The sequence below is a fragment of the Ahaetulla prasina genome, chromosome 2 (assembly GCF_028640845.1).
Source record: "Ahaetulla prasina isolate Xishuangbanna chromosome 2, ASM2864084v1, whole genome shotgun sequence".
In the NCBI taxonomy this organism is placed as follows: Eukaryota; Metazoa; Chordata; class Lepidosauria; order Squamata; family Colubridae; genus Ahaetulla; species Ahaetulla prasina.
In genome coordinates, this window is record NC_080540.1 from 209,930,990 (window position 1) to 209,954,982 (window position 23,993).

Sequence of the window (23,993 nt, forward strand, 5' to 3'; positions counted from 1 at the left end):
TCACTGTAGTTGATAAGTTAGTAACATGGTTGTTAAATGAATCTGTCTTTCCTATTGACTTTGCTTCTCAGAAGGTTGCAAAAGGTGATTACATGACCTCAGGACACTGCAACTGTCATTTGTCAAGCATCCAAATATAAATCATGTGACCATGGGGATGCTGCAATGGTCGTAAGTGTGAAAAATGGTCATAAATCACTTTTTCAGTGCTATTGGAACTTCGAACAGTCACTGAAGGGATTGTTTCTTAAGTCAAGGAGTACCTGTATTGTAAACAGAGGTGTATGCGAGCATTGACCTCTGGTATGGAGATGGACATGCTACAACTATCACAGGGGTGTCAAACTCAATTTCACTGAGGGCCGCATCAGGATTGAGTTTGACCTTGGGGGGCCGGAGTGGGCGTGACCAGAGTGGACAGCTCAACATCACTCATATTGGGGGTGCCTGTTGTGGCCCGAGAGCTCTCCCAGCAAAAACTGGCTCCCGAGTTCTGTTTTTGGCTGTGATGGCCTCCTGCAACCCACTGTCAGTGAAAACGACCCGTGTCCCTCCCAAGTGCCGTTTTCACTGGCAGAGGTACCATGGGCCAGTCCTTCGCTGTTTCCAGGGTGGCCCCGTGGGCCAAATCTAAGCACCTCACGGGCCAGATGAGCCCTGCGGGCCTTGAGTTTGACACCCCTGAACTAACACATCTAGTTTGGTTCCAATTAAAACATCTCGCCTTTTGCACGTTGTGATTGGAGGCAAACAGAAAAACAAAGGAATGAAACATCATATGCAATAAATATTTTATTACATTAATCATAATAAGCTGTGCTGTAGTCTAACCGGTGAATATTCTTAAATCAACTTTAGAATGCAATTGTAATTTCAGGCTTAGCAGCATGAAGCTGCAAGGCAGTAATTAACCCAGTAAATCACATTCTGGAGTTTTCTATGGAACTTGACAGGACTCAGCTGATATATTACTTATTAAGAAAGACATATACAGTCCTTAGACTGTAAATACTTTTTTTTTAAAAAAAAGATTGTATTGCCAAATGCAATAAATCACAGATGCCCTTTTCTAATTTATCTCTTATATCCACAGGAATATAAATATATAATGTGCAGTGAGCTATTGCTGCCAGCTTTTTACAGTGCACAGAATGCCGCATGAACTTCCCAGGGAACTTCAATTCTCACCTCTTAGAGAAGATAAAAGCTACAAAACATTGCTATTACTGAATTTGTGTTCCCCCCCTCCCCGTTTATGCTATTTTATCAGATCAAATCACTGGCTTTTAAATCCATTGCCTTTCTCTTCAACACAATGATCTAAGATTATTTAAGGGTTAGAAAGTGCAGTAGGAACAGAAAAATTATAACCAAGAGTGTTCTATTAAAGAATGTGGTCCCTGATCCTCTAAAACAGGAGTCCCCAATCCAGGGGACTCCATGGAGTCCATGGACCGGCACAGGTCTGCAGCATGCCAGCAACCAGGCCACACAAACAAGGGAAGTCCCATCCATGGGATGCAGGCAGCATGAAAAACCACAGCCCCTCCGATCTACGGAAAAACTTTTCTCCATGGAATTGGTCCCTGGTGCCCAAAAGATTGGGTGCCAATGCTCTAAAATAAACTATTGGAACTGAAATGGATTCTGAGAAAAAATTGAGAATCATTCCAGATGAGGAATGATTACATTCCATTCATGCTGCACTGATAAGCTTCTCAAATGTTGGACAGAACGTTGGATCATAAAAGAATATAGACCAGTGTTTCTCAACCTTGGCAACTTGAAGCCATGTGGACTGCGACTCTCAGAATTCTGGGAGTTGAAGTCCACATGTCTTCAAGTTGCCAAGGTTGAGAAACACTGCTGCAGATCAATCCAGCATATTCTTCCTTTATTTATGCAAATCTTTTATTTCTTGCCTTGCTTTCTAACGCCTCAAGACAGCTCACAACCAAAATCATAAAGTGCATGCATAGAGATAAAGTTAACCATTGGGTTAATTTCTGACTCTTCAATTGAATGCTGCCACTACGGAGTGTAATCTGTGCAGAAGAAAAAGCATCTATTTAAAGAGCTCTCTAACTGAAGTGCTAAGCTATTAGTTCTAGGACTGCTACAACAACAAAATCCTGCTGATATTTTCCACGTATTTCTTTGAACTGAAGAAAATAAATTAAAACCTTATTCTATAAGTAGTCCGGTTTGCCTATGATTTGCCATCTTTTGATACAAAGTGATGCACATTCATATTTTAAAGAGCAAAACTGGAACTCTTAATGCATTTCCCCAAAGCTCCAATCAAATTAAGTGAGTTATACAGGACAAATCCCACGGAGAAAAAGAAGGTTAGGAAGCAGGATGATTATTTGCATTACAGGAGCAAAAGGAAATAGAAAGTTTGCACAGAAACCCAACTGAAGATTGGATTTGGATGAGAAGTGAAGCGAAATGTTTTCACGGGGAAAAAAACAAAGGAATTCCAGTTGTCTTTTGGAAAATCACTTTTGGGACAGCCATGATCTGGATGATTGAGAATCTCCAGAGTCATTTGAAGAGAAACATATCTAACAACAATATCCCAAACTATGGGACAAGGGAAGAATTTAATTTACATATTTGATAAACAATATCAATAAAGTGCTCTGCCTCTGTTTCTACTTTGTGAGGAACTTAAGGTAATTTACACAACTTTAAAAGACAGAACATATATTTATCCATGTACAACAGGGGTGTCAAACTTGATTTCATTGAGGGCCGGATCTGGGTTGTGTTTGACTTGGGGGGGCGTGGCCAGCTCTATGTCACTCATCAAGGGTCCATTTTTGGCTGCAACAGCCTCCTACAGCCCTCTGCTAGCAAAAATGGAGCTTGGGGAGGCTGCGTGCGGCCCACCATGGCTCCATTTTTGCTGTCAGAGGCACCGCGGGCCGGTCCTTCGTTGTTTTGAGGGCAGGGCCGTGGGCCAGATCTAAGCACCCTGTGGGCCGCATCCAGGCCCTGCACCTTGTGTTTGACACCCCTGATGTACAATATGGAAATCCCAGCACATACTTTCACTTAGGTTGTTACTCAGGGTTTACTAACAGCGACATAAATAAGTACACAGTGGGGAATGGAGGAGAAACAGGAGACAATATCTGATTGAACATAAAGCTAAGATTGAATGGACTTTTTATTGTTTTTCAAAGTGGGAATGTGAGAAATACTATTTAATGCAAAAAGAAAAAAACACCCAACAATATGTAACCTGGTACACAACTGCAAAAACTGCTTCTATCTGTTCTGTAAAGAGAATTTCACTATTTTCGTATCCAAAGTGTATCCTTTAATGCCAGTCATTATAATCTCATAAAAAAGCGTCCCTGTAACTACTATCTTGCAAATAGCTTTATTATTTGTAACTCTTGACTGTAACTTAGGAAATCATTATCGATTAACTAGATCTATACTGTAGCCCATCCCATGCCAAGGAGTCAAATTAGGTAACAACCACTGTTATTTGGGATGTTAATTAATTATTAACAGTTCACTTTTAGAAATGTGCAGAAGCATTCAGAATTAATTTATGGAATAATTGGGACAATACTGTACACTTTAGAAGCATGAGAAGCTTGACTCTTCCACTGTATCAAAGATTCATCTTCAAGATTTGCTTATTGTCTTGTGAATCTTTTTTAAGGGATATCACCTATCTCTCATCCCCAATTCATTGCTGATATAACCTGCAGCAGGTGTTCAGAGTTCTAAATTATATTTTGCCTCTTCTCTTAACGCATGTTTTATGGTATGAACACGCTACTAAATTTCAATGACCCATCCAAGGATGATGCTGACAGGGACAGTGAACTGCCAAAGTGCTACTGATCACCTAAGTCTGTTAGGGGCACATTCAATGCCAACTCAAAATGCGTCAACTCAGAAAGCTCAAACTGCCCAAGGAGCTGCTGATACAGTTCTACAGAGGAATTATTGAGTCTGTCATCTGCATTCTATAACTGTCTGATTTGGTTCTGCAACCCAACAAGACAGACACAGACGTCAGAGGATAATTAGAACTGCAGAAAAAACAATTGTTACCAACCTGCCTTCCATTGAGGACCTGTATACTGCACGAATCAAGAAGAGGGCCGTGAAAATATTTACAGACCCTTTGCATCCTGGACATAAACTGTTTCAACTTCTACCCTCAAAACAATGCTACAGAGCACTACACACCAGAACAACTAGACACAAGAACAGTTTTTTCCCGAAGGCCATCACTCTGCTAAACAAATAATTCACTCAACACTGTCAAACCATTACTAAATCTGCACTATTATTAATCTTCTCATTGTTCCCATCTCCCATCTCCTTCCACTTCTGACTGTATGACTGTAACTTTGTTGCTTGTATCCTTACGATTTATATTGATGTTGATTGTTTCCTGATTGCTTATTTGTACCCTATGACTATCATTAAGTGTTGTACCTTAGAATTCCTGATGAACGTATCTTTTCTTTTATATACACGGAGAGCATATGCACCAAGACAAATTCCTTGTGTGTCCAATCACACTTGGCCAATAAAAAATTCTATTCTATTCTATTCTATTCTATTCTATTCTTTCTCCCATCTGGTTGCTGGACAATGTGACTGTTGCCATTTTGACTTGGCTGCCCAAGAGAATAAACATCTGGCTTCCAAGCCCTCTCCTGATTTTGTTTGGTTTTCTATTGGGAATATTGATTTCCTGGGCAATTGGATACATTGCAACAGAAGTCAATATGCTAATTAAGCCCCTGCTATCTGGTTTACAGAAGTACTGTGTTAAAATTCCCATATTTGAAACAGAGGTCTATTGATCTCCGAGAATATCATCGCATCTCAGAATTGAGTCGACCACTGGTACTTCCAGTAGGTGTATAGCAATCTTTTGATGGCTACGAATTTTATTGCTCTGGATGGGGAGGAATAATGAAACATTTCATATATTCTGCAGGGTACCTCCTCACCCTGCAGCAGGTCATACAGATGTTCCTTTATCACAAAATGACTCTGGGATCAATTTTTTTTTCCTTTTGAAAAGCTACAGTTATGTTTTAGCATTGATCTGTCAACAAGCATGATTTTTAGGAAAATGGATATATTTCTAGCTATTCTTACAGGACTTGAGTATTCAGCCTTGGAAGGTGGAGGAAATCTGCAAGCACTGAATGAAGAGTGAGAGATAGCAAAGAGAAAGAAAGAACTTTGTTGGACACAATACAACAACATGATGTATTTGCTCTCTAATCTACTCCATGGTTTGGCTTCTTGGAAATATACTTTTCAGTCTGATGCAACCTACAAGAAATAGGAACTGTTGGCTGCCAAATATTCTGTAACACAGATTAGGAGAACAGGCTATAATATATTTCAGGTTTTATTGTACTGCAACTTGTAACACTATACAGGCAGCCTAATCTTTTCTGTCAGCCTAGAGTCCATTTCAAATAAAGGTTTAATTTGATTTTTTTTCTCATTATTTCTTGTTATTTGCCTGAGCACTAATTTTCTCTTTATTACCAAAAAGAAAAAGAAAAGAAAAGAAATCAATCTCTCCTCTCCATTCCGAAGTGTATAATCATATTAAATTTGGCTCACCAGCAGAGCTAAGCTTAATGTCTGCCAGTTCTCTAAACTTGTTATTACATACACAAGAGAGACTCAGTGCAAACGTGATTCATTCACAACAGTTTAATTGTTCATTTGAACACATCTTTCTGGGGACACTGACATTGGGGATCCCTCCAAAACCTGGTTTAGCAAAGAACTAAGGATTTTCTTTTCTTTTTTAAAGAAAGAGTTTCCAGACAATCTTATATAAGGTAAAATAACTCTTACATGTTGGATGAACCTGCATAATTACAGCCAGAATAATTTAGATTATTTATTTATTTAGTTAGTTATTAAATTTATTTATTAAATTTGTTTGCCGCCTATCTCGTCACAGACAATTTTGGGCAGCTTACAACATTAAATATTATATTTGGGGGAGGGACTTCTGTGCTACTTAATTTAAGATTTATAGCCTGTCCTTTTCCCAAGTGCTCCAGATCAATAATCCACTTTTTATTTCAAATAAATAAATAAATTACCGATACCCAAAAGAATGAAGCAACCCTTCATAATATGTATGATTTATAAGTGGACCTGTTTTAACAGCGTATGTGTGAGGAATCTGTGGGTCTCAAGATATGGCCACCTCAAAGCAGCTCTAGTCAGATAACCAATTGTGAGAAATGTCAGAAAGAGCAATTCAGTAATACCTGAATTATAAACCTAAATACAGGTAGTCGTCATTTTGCAACTACCTCAGACAGCAATTGTTCCATTGCAACCATGATGAAAAGGTAACTTTACAACCGATTTCACATTTATGAATGTTACAGGTCTGTAAACCTGAAGTAAGATTGGAAGCACCGTTGCAGTTTCACTTAGTGACCCCATCACTTAATGACTGAGTTGCTGGTCCTGACTGTGATTACTAAATGAGGACCACTTGTACTTTGCCTGATGCAAACAGATGATTTGTATGCAGTAGAAAACAAAGCTCTTGCACTTTTATTCATGTATAGAATAGAAAAGTGTCAGTAGATGTAACTTTTATTCTTGTGCAATCACACCTACAAATATTCCTAATATGGCAAAACGAATATACATACAAACAGGATAAAATCTGATGACAGAAGACTCTCTCAGAGTAACACGGCATGGTTTGCTAAAGATATATTGAACTATTGCATTTTACCATTGAAAGAATTCCTTCAAAATAACCCATTTAAGTAATACACATTTCTATCTCTAAATTTATATATATATGCTTATACCTCCTAATATTTACTCATATATGTGTTTATATGCTATATAATCTTTTTGGATGATACCTACATATATTGTTGTGACAAAATAAATAAATAAATAAATAAATAAATAAATAAATAAATAAATAAATAAATAAATACATTGTAAGCCGCCCTGAGTCTTCGGAGAAGGGCGGGGTATAAATGTAAACAAAAAAAAAATAAAAAAAAAAATAAAAAAAAAATAAATAAATAAATTTCAATTGAGTTTAAAGTTACCTAAGAATTGGTAGAACTTAGAATTACCTAAGTCTCTGGTTAATTCACCAGTTATGTTTATTATATGGGATATTTTTAAAAAACCAGACCTATATACAAAGGGTAAAATTGTATATAATAATTGTTTTTGCAGACATAGCTTTCTTCATAAATTAACTTAATACATCTAAGAGACAAGCCTTTTGAAAGATACCGATTTCTATTCACGCCCTCTGGATAATAAAAACATAAAGCTCAAAGACTAGAAGCGTATTTATTTCCTTGACATTTATAAAAAAAACCACTAGAAACAAATTTTAAATATATATTGAAATTTAATAGATATTTTATGTGTATTTTTATGTCTTCTGAGATAATCAAAGTTATAAAACTGATAGTGATTTTTTTATTTCCAGCATTAAAAGGTTTCTAATGGATGTTGGCTACCTGAACTTTTATTTTAGACAAATTTTCTTGTGCCACTGAAGGATTCCAAATGCTACATAAAAAGTAAACATTCAATGTTTTCAATGGATCACATTTTCTTCAATAGTTTCTCAATGTTTGACTTGGAGGTATCCAAAGCAAAAACTTTATGTGAAGATTCTGTTTTATAAATAATTAAAACAGTTATAGTCCAAAGGCATTTTACATTTTGCAACTAATGGTTTCTATGTGACAAGGTCCCCACATATAAGATTCAGTTTTTAAATATACCAATTTAAAAGAAATATTAAACTATTAAAAATTCAAATGAATTAGATTGCAAAGCTAAAATAAAAACCTCCACCAATTTCTACTCCCTGACCCTCAGAATAAAATCAAAATAAGAATCTAGGAAAAAGAAATTCATTACAGATTATCACAAAGCATTAATAGTATTCTACTATTGATACTACACCTTGTGCTGACAGATAACTTCTCCCAATGGCTTTATGAAGATATGAAAAAGAAGGAAGAAACTGGAGTCCTAAGGCAAAGCAAAGGTCTCAGACCAGGTCACTCACTCCCAACATCTCCTGATGTCAGCTCAGAGGAAGATGAACCACTTCCAGGCATGTCTGGAGGGAAGTTGGTCAATGGCTCCAAGCAGCCCACTGAGAGGGATTTGGTTCAAACACAGTTGCAGCAGGAGAGCCCTGAGGTGTTGTGCCTCGTCCGCTTTCCCCGCAGCCGGGCCCGTCTTATCTGCTTCCGAACGCTGAGGAATGTCCTAGCATGCCTCCCAGCCCCAGCCCTGGCTCCATGCCCAGACAGGCCGAAGAGGAAGAAGTGCTTCCCGGCCCCAGCCCTGGCTCCATGCCCAGGCAAATGGAGCAACTAGACCCCTCCCCCTCCCTCACAGCATGTGAGCCTGAGGAAGGTCAATTACCAACAGCTGCAGACTGGAGTGACCCTCGCTTCAGGCGGCGTCAACAGAAGGAAGGGAGGGGCAGGCCTGGATAAGTGCTGAGTCATGGAGCCACACCCCATGGCCTATATAAAGGATCTGCTTTCTGGCATTCTCTTAGTCAGGCAAAGTCTACCTTATCTTGCTGAAGTCACTTTCTGGTCTCCTGCCTGCCTTGAGAACTTTGCTAGGACTTTGGCATAGCTGCAGAGGCACGCCTGATTCGGATTTCCCTGACCCGGCCGTCAGCGGAGGAGTGGGACACGACATGAGGCTTCAGGTGCAGCCAGTGGATGATGATGAAGAGGAACTGGCTTCTGCACCTGATCCAAGAACACGTAGGGCAGAGAAAAGGCAGGAGCAGAGAAGGTCAGCCAGATTATTCCTGAGGACAAAGCCTCACCCTTCTTGATGGGCTGCACCAGAAGCTGGCTATTTAGAACAGCAGAAAGACGGAGGTGATGCTGGGAACAACGTTTTCTAGCTGTGTTATTTTCTGTTCGTTGTGATTTTTGCCTTGTTTTGGATTGACACCGTGCCTTGACTTGGATTGTGCCCTTGTGAACTCTGGACTTTTCTTGCCTGTCTCTCTTGTACTGTGGATTTAATTTTGCCTGGTGTGTTTATTTTGATTGGGAAACTTGCAGGTGCTCTGTGGACTAGCAATTGTCTGCTTGTGGCTGGCCTTAATTGGGATAGTTCTGGGTTTGTGATGAAGGGAGTTGTGGGGGAATAGCAATAAATCCACTAACTATAGTTTTGTGTGTGTGAGAGAGGGGGGGGGGCAGGACAGCATAAATAGGGGCAAGGACTAGATGAGGAAGGAGTGGAGCACTGGTTCTTTCAGAACAGTGGAACTACCCCTCTTTTAGCTATATTTGCTATAACTTGGAGAAGATCCTTATCCAATGCAATTACAGCAGACTTTCTGGAATGCATGTAAAACTCCCGCCATTTAATTTGCTCTCTTTGCTGGGACTTTCCAGAGAGTTCCGTGTTGCTTTCCACGCGTAACTTCTTTCCCCACTGCTTCTTTCATAGATTTTGCTTTCAACAAAGGGTTTCTTATATAGAACTGCAGAATAATTGAAGAATGCCCTTCTCTGAAGGCACTGAATATGCCCTTTTTGTCATATTTATGATACCAGGCTACTTCTTTTCCTCGTAAACATTCCCCAAAAGATAGAAGGAGAATCAGAATGATTTCACATGTATAGCTACTTTATCCATTCAAGCATACATATTCATTTGCTCATATAACCTTCTCACTTCCCTCACTCCCTGCCCCCTGCTACCATTTCATTATCATTCTATCATCTGTTTGGCTTTCAGTCACCATTTATTTTTCATCCTGTCAGAAGAGGCTTATCACCTCTTGAATAGTAAGAGCCAGTTTGGCCTAATGGTTAAAGCACCGGGTAAGGAAGCAGGGGACTGTGAGTTCAAGTCCTGCCTTAGTCATGAAAGCCAACTTTGGGTCAGTTACTCTGTCTCTGCCTGACCCATGTCCCAGGGTAGTGGTTGTGGGGAAAATAGAAGAGAAAGGAGTAGATTTGCTGCCTTGAATTATTCATTAAAAAAATAAAATAAAGGTGGGATAAAATAAAATAAAATAAAATGTTTATGTGATATTTTTTCTAACTTAAAGACCCCTAAATTAGTTATTAGAATAGGAATTTGTTATCTAAACTTCAAAGTAAGTTAAATTTGTACAAGGTATTTTGCTCAGGCCAAGCTGCTCTAGAACAGGCAATGCAAGGTTTAAAAAGTAAGGGAGCAGGGCAGGCTAATCACATCTAAATCAACTCCCCTTCCAAAAAAAAAAAAACCCTAAAAAGCCTCCACCAAAATTACATTTTAACTTGGATAACTTGCATATTTTGGATGATACAAATCAAAAACGGCTGCTGTATCTTAAACAGAAATGCCACTGTTTCTTAGTGAGAAAGACAATGATCCATCGAATATTTTCCTTGCTCATTTTGCACCTCATGACTGGTGATCAACAACTCTTTTTTTCTCCTTTTGTGTGGTTCTTATCAATGGATCAAACTCAAACTACCCAGAATTTTAATTACAGGACCTCTTCAGGCAGAACACTACCCTGTGGAAAGTAGGGTATGTTAAGTAGTATGCTTACCCTTCTCTGCTGGGGGAAAACTTCCCATTAGCATTCTTGTTTTTAACTTCCAAGAAAGAAGAAATGTGTTATGCTACCAGGTGAGATGTAGTATCATTCATTGACAAACTGTCATTGACAGAATTTCATTGACAGAATTTTATGACAAAAATGGTCGGAGGTTTTTTTTTGGTAATCCTCCCATTTCCCCTGCTTTTGTGTTTTATTCTATATTCACAACTATTTTAAAGGATAAAGTGGAATAGCTTTTTTTAAAAAAACTCTGTTTAACGGCATTCAGAACCCTGATGCTCATATTTCACATTTTCCTTGCTTGAATTCAAATTGTCTAAATTTAACCAGAATGTCAGGAACACTAGCAAGAGAAACAGACTGAAGCTGATATGAGTTCTGGCAATACAAAAAGGAGCTTTTTTCACAAAGTAGGCACAGATATCCAACTTTTACCCTTTCCTTGGGAAATCAAATGAAATTATTTCTGCTAAGCCATGTTGTGCTTTTGCACAGGGGGAGTGCAACCCTGATATATGATCTACCTGAAGGTCTTCTAGGAACCATGAATACATTCCCCAGACTTTAGAAATGCACAAATGATATGCATAAAGGTCCAATATAATTTGTATACAGTGTTAGATGTAATTCCTTTTTTATAACAGTGTTAGAAACTGTGATTAGGATGGTGGGTTACCGTCCTGGCCAATAAATCTGTTATTCATACTTTATTATCCTAGTATCAGGAACCATGTGGTGCTGTGGTTAGAATGCAGTATTGCAGGCTGATTCTGCCCACTGCCAGGAGTTCAATCCTAACCGGCTCAAAGTTGACTCAGCCTTCTATCCTTCCAAGGTCAATAAAATGAGGACCCAGATTACTGGGGGCAATATGCTGGCTCTGTAAACAGCTTAGAGAGGGCTGTAAAGCACTATGAAGTAGTCTACAAGTCTACGTGCTATTGCTATGTACTACTTATCTTGGCTCCAAATCACACTGATTCTTGGTAAGTTATTGCTTCCTTATGGTCTCAAGTTTGCAATAGGAAAGGTATTCCTACTACTACTACCATCACAACCAGTAACCAGTTCATGTTTGTACACATTGAATTAAAAAAAAAATAACTTCTAGAAAAAATACCATGAGCACATCAAGCAAATAATCATTAGAAACATTCGAAATGTAGATACCTGCTATTGTCTGTGCCACAGGCTCAGTGACTGTGCTGGGAACAGTGCTTGGCTGCTGCTGGCTAGAGCTAACCTCCGGCTCCGTGCTAACAGAAGGAGACAATGCTACATCATTGGAAACTTGATTTGGGCCAGGCTGGAGGAGATCTTCTGAGGCTGACAACAGCTCTTCTTGCCCAGGGAGCTGCAAGGCTGATAAAGGAATGCTGATAGGTTTGCCAGAATTAGAAGTACTGGCAGGCACCTGGAGGGCCACCTGAGGATTTACGATTGGGATGTTACCAGGCCTTCTGCTTGAGGAAGGCATATTGAGTTTGGGAGGTTTCTGGGTCACTGGCCTTGATGTAACTTGTGAAGAGGCTGAAACATTCTGTAAATCAAAGTCAGCACTGAGGGAAGGAGATGAGTGAGAAGTTAGCTTAGATGCCACAGGGTAGGAGGCTCCACCTTTAGGTTTTGACATGTGCGTCAAGGACAATGCAGGGCCATCAATGCCACCAGTGATTTCGGCATTCGCCACAATATAATAATCCTCGGGCAGTTCTTGCTTTATTTTTTTGGCTAAAACATCACTGCTGCTTCCATCAATGACCTGAGACTGAGAGTCCAAATGTAGTGAAGAAGATGGGCCAGGCCTTTTAAGGGAATTTATCTGAGATCTTTGACGATGAGATTCAAAATCGCTATCTTCGTCCGTCACCGAGGACTCACAGACCATGTCAAAAAGATTAGATTCATCTTCGTATTCCTCCACTGTTTCGTCCAATTCGGAAGGCTCACTGCAGTAGGAGAAATCGCAGGAATCTCTGGTTCTGTTACAGTCCAACTTTGCTTTTCCTGACCTCCCTGGATAGCGTTCCACCGGGCTGGCTTGGGGGTCTGAAGGCATGCCGATTAGGCTGGGGCTATCGGAGTTGAAACTTCTGTTATCCTGGAAACAAACTCTTTCCTGTGAGCCAGCCCTACAAGTAGCTGTCAGTGGCCAGTGATAGGCATGGCCTGCACTACAGCCCCACATAGCTGTCAGGTTGCCATGGGAACCCTCTGAAAGTAGGTGTTTTAAATTTGGAATGAGGCTGCAAATGGTACCATGACTGTGGGCCCAACTGACCAGCTTGGAAAGGTTTTCGGAAGATGTGTGGAGGCAGTCTTCCATGGTGCATCACTCAATAACTTTGTTCCTTGAAAAGAAAAAAGAAAAAAAAATGCATTAGAACCAAAGTCTGTACTTGAACTAGAACAGGGGTCCCCAACCTTTTGGACCTCAGGGACCACCAAGTTCATAATTTTAAATCCCACGGACCATTGGGGTGGGGGAGGCTCAGCCGCCTTTAACAGCTGCACCATTATTATTTTTTGCACAACATAACCAAGGCAATGCAGCAAAGAAAGCAAAGCTAACAAATCTCAGTTCCCCTGCTTCATGCTAAGTTTCTTTTAAGAATTTATACTCATTCCCATATTAAATGCATAAGCATATTCATACCTGGGATTTATCCATCAATCCAATCAAAGAAAAGTCTTTAAAGCCTGGTGTTTCTAAATCTTTGTTTTTAAATCGCACAGGCAAAAAAAAAAAAGCAGGTTGGAAGCAAATGGAGGACTTGGGAAAATAATGGTTGAGGGAAAAAATCAATGAGAAAACGAGGGATGTCAGAAAGGGATGGCCGATGTAAATAATATTTTTTTAAAATCACAATCAAAGGGGATTTGAGCAGCTAATGCTGGAAAAGTGAACTTTGGAAAGTGCCAGCTGGGTACAAAAAGAGGAAGGGTCTTTTTTTTCCCCCAGAAAGAGCCGCAGGGAAAGAAGGGGAAAGAGCCAGGTGGGAGACAAGCCTTTGTGTGGAAAAGTCGGGCAAAGATACCCTACTACCAGGTTTCCTCCTCCTCTTCTTGGAACCACTGCTGCTCTTCTTCCTTTTCTTCCTGGCCGTAGCCACCCAAAACCTCTGAAGATCCAGTATTTCCATCTCATCCAAAAGGTTGGTTGGGGGCAGAAGAAGGGAAGGGGTGGCGAGGGCTTTGTGGGTCTCCCTGATGGAGGATGGCTTGAAGTAGACAAAGGGCTCGGCTTGGCATATGACAGCCGGCGCTGGGCTCGACCTGCTGGCTGGAGGGGAGCTGCTGCGGGGGACTGATGAGGGGGCGCTTGGGGCTCGGAGCGGTAAACCACGTTCAGGAAGCACTACAGCAGAGAGAAGCAGCCAGAGTCAACCCTGGCTTTGCTGTCCATTGCAGTCGGTAGATCGGCCACCTGCAAACTCTCATCTCTCAAGGAGCCTGACCAGAGTTTCCCATGCCGCTTCAGCGAGCACTCCTTGAGAGATCAGAGTTTTCAGGGGGAGGCGATCTAGCATCTGCAATGGACAGCAAAGCCAGGGATGACTCCAGCTGCTTCTCTCTGCTAACAGGCGGCCAAGCTAACTGCCTGAAGGACCCCATCCTGTCTCTGGGAATCAAAGCGCTGAAGCACGAGCGGTGCAGGAAACCTTGGCTGGGTTCCTCAAGAGAAATGGAAAGATTTCTCTGCGGACCACCAAAATTTTCTCACGGACCACCAGTGGTCTGCGGACCACCGGTTGGTGACCACTGAACTAGAATACATATTTCATAAAATACGAGTAGTCCTTGACTTACAACAGTTCATTGTAAGTTCGAAATTACAATGGAACTGAAAAAGTGACTTATGACCATTTTTCAAACTTATGATCATTGCACCCTCCCCATAGTCATATGATCAAAATCCAGGCACTTGGCAACTGACTCATATTTATGACGGTTGCAGTGTCGCAGGGTCACGCGATCACCTTTTGTCATCTTCTGACAAGCAAAGTCACTGGGGAAGCTAGATTCACTTAACAATCATGTTACTATCTTAACAACTGTAGTGATTCAGTTAACAACTGTGCCAAGAAAGGTCGTAAAATGGGGCAAAACTCACTTAACAAATTTTTCACTTAGCAAAAGAAATTTTGGCCTCTTTTAGACTATAGAACATTTTGAAGTAACAAATATATAATCTTCTTAATTTTTGTCACATAAGAATGCTATCATTGGAGTGGTGCAGTGGCCTAGAGGTGGAGCTCTCACCTCACAATCAGGAGGCTGTGAGTTCGATCCTAGGTAGTGGCAAATATTTCTCTCTCTGGGCACAATGAGAAAACTCTGCACAATGCAGTGAACTCTGCATTGGTGACAGGAAGGGCATCCGGCCAGTAAACACTCAACTCCAGTTGCCGCAACCTTGATACAAGGGATTACAGGGTCATTAAAAGACAAAAAACAAAACAAAAGAATGCTGTCATTAGTTCTTTTGAAGGGGTGGGGGAAACTATTGTCTGTCTAGGAACTTAGCTTCTTTTTGTTTTTGCATGACTGAAAAGAACAGAAAGAATGAAGAATCAAAATAATACTTACTTATATGGAGGGAGAATGTAGAAAAAGCACCCAAATATCTGCCAGACTAGTCCTTTTTCATGCCATAACTGAGATGGAGATCTAATTGATGGAGACAAGGTATTCTTTATAGCTGCACCTCAATTGTTGGGCATTCTGATTTAGGACAGTAAGCCAGAGGTTTCTCTGACAGTTTAAAGAATTTCCTAGAGCTTATCTGCACTGTAACTGACTAGCAACTGTTTCTGGAGGAAAGAAATTAATTTCACATGAAGTCTCATTCTCAGTAACTTCAGGAAATGTTTTTCTGCTCCACGTCCATGTTTCTATTTTATGTCTCCCTAAGCGTTCTGATCTATTTCAGATGGCCTGTTTTAGTATCTTGAAAGCAAAGCCCGGCAGATCATTGGAAATTTTAAAGAAATAGAAATGCTCTTTCAACTGAGTAAATGTTTACTATTTCAGAGCTATTCTCATCCCAGATGTTGTAACAGCAAAAAGGTTATCCTTCTTGCCCTAAAAACCAAAAGGTTACTAGTTCAAAACCTAGCAGATTTTTTTTATGATTCTAGTTATTATTTTTCTTTCTAGAGTTCCAAATGTTCTCTGGGCTTTAAAAAAATAAGTCCAGTAGCGCACTATTAAATCTTTTCCCAGGTCCCAAATAAACATAAGGGCTATTTGTTTGCTAGGAATGAATCTCTACCATGTCAGGTTTAATATTAATATTAAACAAATTAGTTGTTTATCAAACAAGCTCTGATGAGCAAAGAAGAGAAAAACAAAGAAGCAAAGATGAGCAAAGAAGAGCAAAGAAGAGAAGAAGAAAAACCTAATTCACCAACAACTAAAAGAAAACATATAACCAAATCAGAATAGCAACCAGTCGAACACATGCACACTCATGTCAGAGCTCCATTAACATACCGGCCCCAAAGCATGGAGGAATAACCAGATCTTCATGGCCTTCTGGAAAGCCAAAAAGAGCTGTCGGGTAATCTCAGGGAAAGACTCTTCTACAAGGCAAATGTCATGACAGATAAGGCATTTTTCTTAGGGCCAATAGAGCCAAGGGCACACTCATTCCACCTAATCTGGTGTGACATTCAGAAACCATTGGTGAAAGGTGACCTACCTCACAAGTAACCAATCCCATGGTTTGCAGGGCTTTAAAAATGAGAATCGGTACTTTGAATTTCACTTAGAACCTACCAAGAGCCAGTTCAATTCACATAACAGCGATATCATGTGGGCATACAGTAAAGCAAGGGTGGGGAATTATGGCCCTTTTATGAGCGGTGGACTTCAACTCCCAGAATACCTGACCCAGCCACACTGGCTCAAGAATTCTGGGATCTGAAGTCCACAAGTCATAAAGGGGATATAGCAGTGGTGAAATTCAAATTTTTTTACTACCAGTTCTATGGGCATGGCTTGGTGGGTGTCGTGTGGCTTGGTGGGCATGGCAGGGGAAGGATACTGCAAAATCTCTATCCCCATCCCACTCCAGGAGAAGGATACTGCAAAATCTCCATTCCCACCCCACTCCAGGGAAAGGATACTGCAAAATCCCCATTCCTTCCCTACTCCTCGGGGAAGGATATTGCAAAATCTCCATTCCCACCCCACTCTGGGGCCAGCCAGAGGTGGTATTTGCTGGTTCTCCGAATTACTCAAAATTTACGCTACCGGTTCTCCAGAACCTGTCAGAACCTGCTGAATTTCACCCCTGGGGTATAGCTCCTCACCTCTGAACTAAAACATCTAATAATGCACATGCTATTATTTTCTGGATCAAATAAAGCTTCTAAATGCTCTGCTAAGCAGGCACATTGCACATTAGTAACAGTTTGGTCAGGAGGTGAGGCATGAATAGTTGTAAGCAGTTTCTCCTGATATTGGAATGAATGCAATTATTGTACAAGATTTAGTTGTGAGAAGATCTTCACGGCTACAGCTTCCACCTGCTTCTTGAGCAGGAGCCATCAGTACAGAAGGACTTCAAGACTGCACAATAATAGTGCCTGGGAGAGAGTTACTCCATCCAGAGTTAATAATGTAAAATCACTAGATTCAGAGGATGTGAGAGATGTGCCTATAGAAGGGAAGTTGGGGTGGTAAACTACAGTGAAAAGACAGATTCCCAGGAAGGAGGGAGCAAATTCCAGAAAAGAGAAGGGACACAAGGCAGCATAGCCTGGATCGGGATAGGAGACAGAAGAAAAGAGCAAGAATAGCTAGAATCTTCCAGAGTATATTAAGTAGGCTGGGAAGAATAAGGGTTTATCCTGGCAAGATTCTGTCTGCTAAGGATAAACAAATGAAGAACTGAACTCTGGATGTCATTCTTGGGCTTAGCCTGGTAGGGGCCCTAAAACCTGGAACTACTGAGTCCTTTCAGAGCTAAGCCCTACCCAGACCCACAGCCTCCAAGCACTGGAAAAAACACTTTGATGGCATCACTAGGGCAGCCTTGGGGACAAATGAATACCTAAATATCATCAGTATACTGGGGATATGTAAACCCATCCTGCCAGATGCCCTTGTCCAGTAGTTTCATTTAGATGTTAAAGAGGATCAGAAAAAAAGGTGAACTCTGGGGTCTAGAGCTAGACCTCTCCCCCCCCATCAATACTGCCTGGACCTGACCCTGGAAGGAAAAGAAGAATTATTAAGGAACCATGCTTCCTCCCAATTCCAATACCCTCAGCGGAGCCAGAAGGATATCATGACTGATTATATTGAAAGATTCCCAAGAGATCAAGGAGAACCACAATAGAAATGGAGACTAAAGAGTTAATCCATAAGCATGATCAGTGCCATGTGGGTACTATATTCTAGACTGAAACCTGACTGCAATAACCCCCGCTATCGACTTCCTCTGGAACCCATTAAAGCTGCAAACCTACCACCTTCTCAATAATCTTAACCTCAGCAAGTTCAAGAATTGTCCATAATTTGTCCATAATTTATGTACATAAAAGTATATAAATTGTCCAGTAGTGTTGAGTTAATGGATGATCAGCTGAGGAGAGGGAAATGATCAATTCCTTCAAGGCAGGCTAAAACACCATACATCACTTCTTGAATCCAGTTACACATCATTTCCTAGGAGGACCTGACCAATGGAATGGACATAAACCTAACAAACAGATGGTAGAAGTCAAAGTCCCAAGGACTCTGTCAACTTGCTTGGGAATCACCAGATTGAACACAATTGGCAAAACTGGGCCTCAATCACCTACAGTGGATCAGCACTGTTAAAGTCAACTCTGAAGGAATCCAAAAGATTTTATCTAACAGATATTCAACAAAATTCTCACAGTGACTGCAATTATTCATCCAATTTCTCCTTACCTGTTCATGGATGCAAAAAGGGCAGAGAAATATGTACATTTTACCACCCTTATCACCAAAAGGAAGTCCTCTTACCTGTGTCAGTTAGACTTGCTCTTCATCTTCCTCCTTTAGGTGTTTCTTAAGCTACTTCATTTCCTGGTGTTTCTCTGAAAACCAAGGGACCTCCTAAAACCTACATGCATAGAGAATCCACACAAGTACAAACTAATCTAAAGCCATCATTGCTTATTATTCCAAGCAACGATTAAGGACTCAGTCAAACTATGCACTAAAACTTCAGCAACTGCCTAGGTTTCCTGCGGATCCCACTGGGTTCTTCACGTGCTTGGGCTAGACCATTCCAATAAATCCCCTTCTTTGCATTGGAGGGCAGCTCTGGAAAACTCCAAAGCAGGGGACCATCTATCCATGGCAATGGGTTGAGGACAACATCCCCCAACTTCAAATCATATTAACCACGGCTTCAAGACAAAACCAGATCTAGCGTGTCACCTCTCCCCTGCTCCACCTCCCACAGGTAATTTGGGCCTCCAGGAACCTAAAATGTTTGCCATGGTGGTCACGAACTCCTGAACCCCTTACAACTTAGGATCAAGCAAAGGGAGGCCTGAGGAACTCCATTGCCAAAAGCTCCTATTTAATATGGCAGCAGTTTTAACGTTTGTGCTATTATAGTACTCACAGCTAAACTAGTTCCAAAAAGTAAAGGAAAGAAACAAAATTTTGCTAAACCTGCATATTTTAATGAAGAGCCTTTACCTTGCAGTGGATTAACTTGGGCTGATAATGTTTAACAGAAAGAATTACCAGTCTACGCATACCCACATGCTCTCGCTCTCGCTCTCCCCCCTCCTCCCCCTTCTCTCTCACACACACAAAGCCGTCTCTATCAAAATGTCTCAATCCAGACAGTATTTTGACAAACATTCAAGGCAAGATAAGCATAGGACAGGAGCAGCTGAAACAGGAAGTGTGCATATTGTACATCTTATAGGGCAGAAGTCCCCAATGCCTAGGCCACAGAGCGGTCCCAGTCCGTGGCCTGGTGGGAACCTGGCCACGCAAGTGGTGGGAGAAGATGCAAACCTTTATTTGTGTATGCACGGGATTATGTCACAAGTTAGAAACCATCCCCTCTCCCCCCATCCTTACGCTGCTGCTGCTGCCGGTCCATGGTTGAGGACCGCTGTTATAGAGGAAATCATTCTTCCCGCAAGAGATGTAGATCTTATCAGATGTTTTATCTCAGTGAGTCTCATTACTTATAAGGTATACTCCTTTAAAAAATATTTTTTTGCATTTCAGTATGTTTGCTTTAGATTGTTTTAACTTATTGTTAGCAATAAGTTATATAAAACATGTCCCAAAGACTGAACCATCCAACCTCAACTGAAAGCAATTTCCCAGATGGCTGTAGAGCGAACCCTGTGACCTCCACAGGAATCTTCACTCCTTTTTTCACATACACCCATCATAATAAAATAAGCTCATTAAAAAAAAGATAATCACTTTGGTTTGTAGGAATGTCATAGTCCATTAGCACAACAGTGTCTAGAAGTCTGTGGGATCGATCTCTTGTAACTCCTAATGAAAAACTGCTAAGAGCTATTTCTACCGGTCATTATTCATATACTGAGCTAGATGGACTAATAATCCGATTTATTATAATGCAGCTTCAGACATTTATCATTATTAGCTTGCTGAAATAGTCTCTTTTGAAGCTCCCTTTTTCCATTTGCCAGACTCCTGGCTACATATTATTTAATATACTCTGCTCCTGTGAAAATTTATTCCTCTTCCTGTTCATCTATACTGAATATTGGTATACAGAGTAAGAACTATTTGCTTTACCCCTAACTGCTTTGTTTGTATTTATGCAGGTAGTCCTCGACTTATGACCATAATTGAGCATAAAATATCTGTGGCTAAAAGAAACATTTGTTAACTGAATTTTGCCCCATTTTACAGCCTTTCTCGCCACAGTTATTAAGTGAATCACTGCAGTTGTTCAGTTAGTAACACGGTTGTTAAGTGAATCTGGCTTCCTCATTGACTTTGCTTGCCAGAAGGTCGCAAAAGCTGATCACATGACCCTGGGACACTCCAACTGTCATAATTATGAGTCAGTTGCCATAGTTAGTTGACCACATGACCATGGGAATGCCGAAACAATCATAAGTATGAAAAACAGTCATAAGTCACCGTTGTAACTTTGAATGGACACTAAATGAACTGCTGTAAATCGAAGACTACCTGTACAACCCAAGTCTCATTGTAGATTAGTGTTTTAAAAAACAATGACTGTTTAAGTTGCGTTAAAATGCATTCTACTGATGCAATAGGACTGGGTGTATTGTTAATATGATTTATTGGGTTGGGAATTTTTTGTCTTCACTATGAGTTGTATTGTGTTGGGGGGGTGCACTGAGGGAGCTCAACCAATCTCATTGCACATGTTGTGCACTGACAATAAAGATTTGAACTGAACTGAACTGAATTGAAATTGCATTCTCAGAAAGAAACTTTCTATTTCTAGGACTCTTATTAAGAAATTCTTTAGGAATATAGTTTCCCCAGCAGTTAATCTAATAAATAGTGAACAATGTTTCCTTTCTTGACTATTATTTTAATTAAGGCCTGGAGTTTTCATTTGCTTAATCCCTAGCATGGTGCCACATTTTTTTCTACCATTATTCTGCTACAGCTGGCAAATGTTCAGGAGAAGTCTGCTTTGCCAAGTATGAAATGGCATACTTCAGCTATGACTGCCTGCAGAACAGGTGCTGAACAGACTGCAAACAGATTGGCTGATTAAATGCCTTCCACTATCTGGGGCAACACAAAACACATTTTCCCTGAAAGTGTATTAGTTCAGTACTGGACCATGGATAGATACAAATACAGATGCTTTATAATTCTCTGCTAGGACCATCTCCCACATACTCAGTCAGATCCGCTGTTGGTGCATATTAACAATCTTGCAGTAAAATAAATGTGTTAGCTAATGGCTGAACTGAAAAACAAAACAAATTGCATTCTTTTATCTCCTAGGATTCAGTCCCATGATTTAATGGACTGACTGAAGAATTTCTTGAATCAAGCAGAAAGGACAAGCCAACACATCATGAAGTCCCCTATATCAGGGATCCCCAACCCCTGGTCCATGGACCAACACTGGTCTGCGGCTTGCCAGAAATCAGGCCATGCAAACAAGTGAAGTCCCATCCATGGTATGATGACCCAGGGTGTGACACGAAGGCAACACAGCCAGAGAACCGATATGAGTCCCTTTATTATCACCAACTGTGCCTCCAATGTCCCTTTCAATTCTCCAGCTTGGAGAGAGCTCTTCCACCAACCTTTAATAGTCTTTGGCTGGCAATATTTCAGTCCCAAAGGTTGTAAGCAGAAAACTTCTAACAAAAAATCCGAAGGCAAGACAAAGTAATTAATCCGGCAGGGCAAGCAAAATACGGAATTACAAAAATAAAGTAGCATGGCAATAAATCAAGCCAGTTGGGAGGATGCCAGGATTCAAAGTAACACCAGATAAACTCAGCGTTTGTTCCTATCTCCCATTGGCCTTTCCTTTTAAACTCCATCAACACCTGTGCCTTGTAAAGAGGATAGGGTCCCTTTCCTCCCTCGTAAGCCACGCAACCCACATTGCTATCTTCTCTGTTCCTCCCTGTGCTGCCTAGGATAAGGACGGGGTGGGTCTTGGTCTTCATCTGAAGCCCCTCTCCCTTGTTCTACCTCTCCCCAGCCTGACTTTGCTCTTCCCCAGTTTTTCCCCACAGTCAATGGATCCACTCTCTCACTCTCTGTCAGCCTTCCTCTTCCCCTTCGGATTCAGACTCCGACAGGGGCATGACACACGGGATGCAGGCAGCATACAAAACTAAACTCCCCTCTGGTCCACGGAAAAACCTCTTTCCACAGAACTGGTCCCTAGCGCCCAAAAGGTTGGAGGCTGCTACCCTATATCACAACCATCTGTATTGCAGTCACATTTGTCTCTAAGTGTGAAAATGATAGACCACATATTTTTAAGAGTCTTTTACTAACTAACTAACAAGTAAAAGAAGCCATTTATACAAATGCAGAATTAGGTTACACTAGGACTAGTCAGCAGATACATTTTTAAGCATGGAATACTCACAGAAAGTAGTTGGCACAGGTCGTCTTTGATTTATAACTCTAATGGAACCAGCCCAACATGGTCATAAGTCGTGAGGATAGTAAATCTGGTCACCCGCATTACTGACTTGATTTTATCTTTTCTGCGGCACTCATTAAGCAAATGTTGCAGTTGTTGAGTGAAACAATGGTTCACTATGGGCCAGTTTTGCTGACAACTGACAATAAATGCTGGTTTTCAGCAGACCTATAATAAAATGTAACCACCTGATTGTGAGATACTACAAATAGCTGTAAATGCAGGCCGGTTGCCAAGTGCCCAAACATGTGGTCATGGAGCATATGAGGCATTGTAACTTGCTCCACATGTGTTGTAACTTCAAAACCATTTTGCAAATAACCCCAAAGGAGGCCTGTGCTAACTTCAAACGGTCACTAAGCGACCAGTCATAATCAAGGACTATCTATAACTTAAAAATTTATATCTAATTAGAAACAATGTAAGCATAACAAAAACTTGTAACTTTAAACTGCAGAGGTTCGTTATTGTTGAACCTTTCTGGATTGAGTTCATTCTGGCTTCATATACATTGCCCATTAAGTTGGGAAGAATATACTTAGATACTTAACTAAAGCAATGAAAGGCACTATGATATCACAATATTAGTACATTAAAAACTATATATAAGTAGTATCTAATGTGATTAAAAATTAGTTGCGTACGCTTTTCATGAGAAATGCAGTGAACAAAAATATATTTCAGATGGAATGACTGCTACTACCATACTAAACTATTCTTCCTCAGCAAAAGAAGCAAAGTAGACAAACCATAAATATCCATGACAATTGTGCAGAAACTCAACTAGATTTCTTTTATGAATGCCTCCACTTTTACCTTATCCTTCACAAAGATATCACAATGATTTACCTAGTATTTTAGATGCATGGCAACTGGTTCATATTTATGTTAAAATTAAAAATCCAGTATTTTAGGAATTTCTCCAAGTAATTCTATCCTAGCCTATGACTATTTTTATTCTCAGGGTCTAACGAAGGAGAATGTATAATGCTCAAACCTTAAAATTCCTTTCAAGTGAAGAACTTTGGTACAGATAGTCTTTGACTTACGATCACAATTGAGTCCAAAATTTCTGTTGTTAAGTGAGACATTTGTTAAGTTAGCTTTGCCCCGTTTTATGACCTTTTTGGGCACAGTTGTTAAGTGAATCTCTGCAGCTGTTAAGTTAGTAACATGATTTTTAAGTGAATCTGGCTTCCCCATTGACTCTGCTTGTCAGAA

General features: G+C 40.5%; 1 protein-coding gene across 1 annotated transcript in view; it reads right to left on the minus strand.

Moving 5' to 3' along the window:
* Positions 1–23,993, minus strand: part of KIAA1958 (KIAA1958 ortholog) — a 41,293-nt gene that overhangs the window by 16,123 nt on the left and 1,177 nt on the right. Inside the window, exon 2 of the mRNA XM_058173472.1 lies at positions 11,795–12,975. Within this exon, the coding sequence (XP_058029455.1) occupies positions 11,795–12,950 (1,156 nt within the window). The 5' untranslated portion in view covers positions 12,951–12,975. The remainder of the gene's footprint in view (positions 1–11,794; positions 12,976–23,993) is intronic.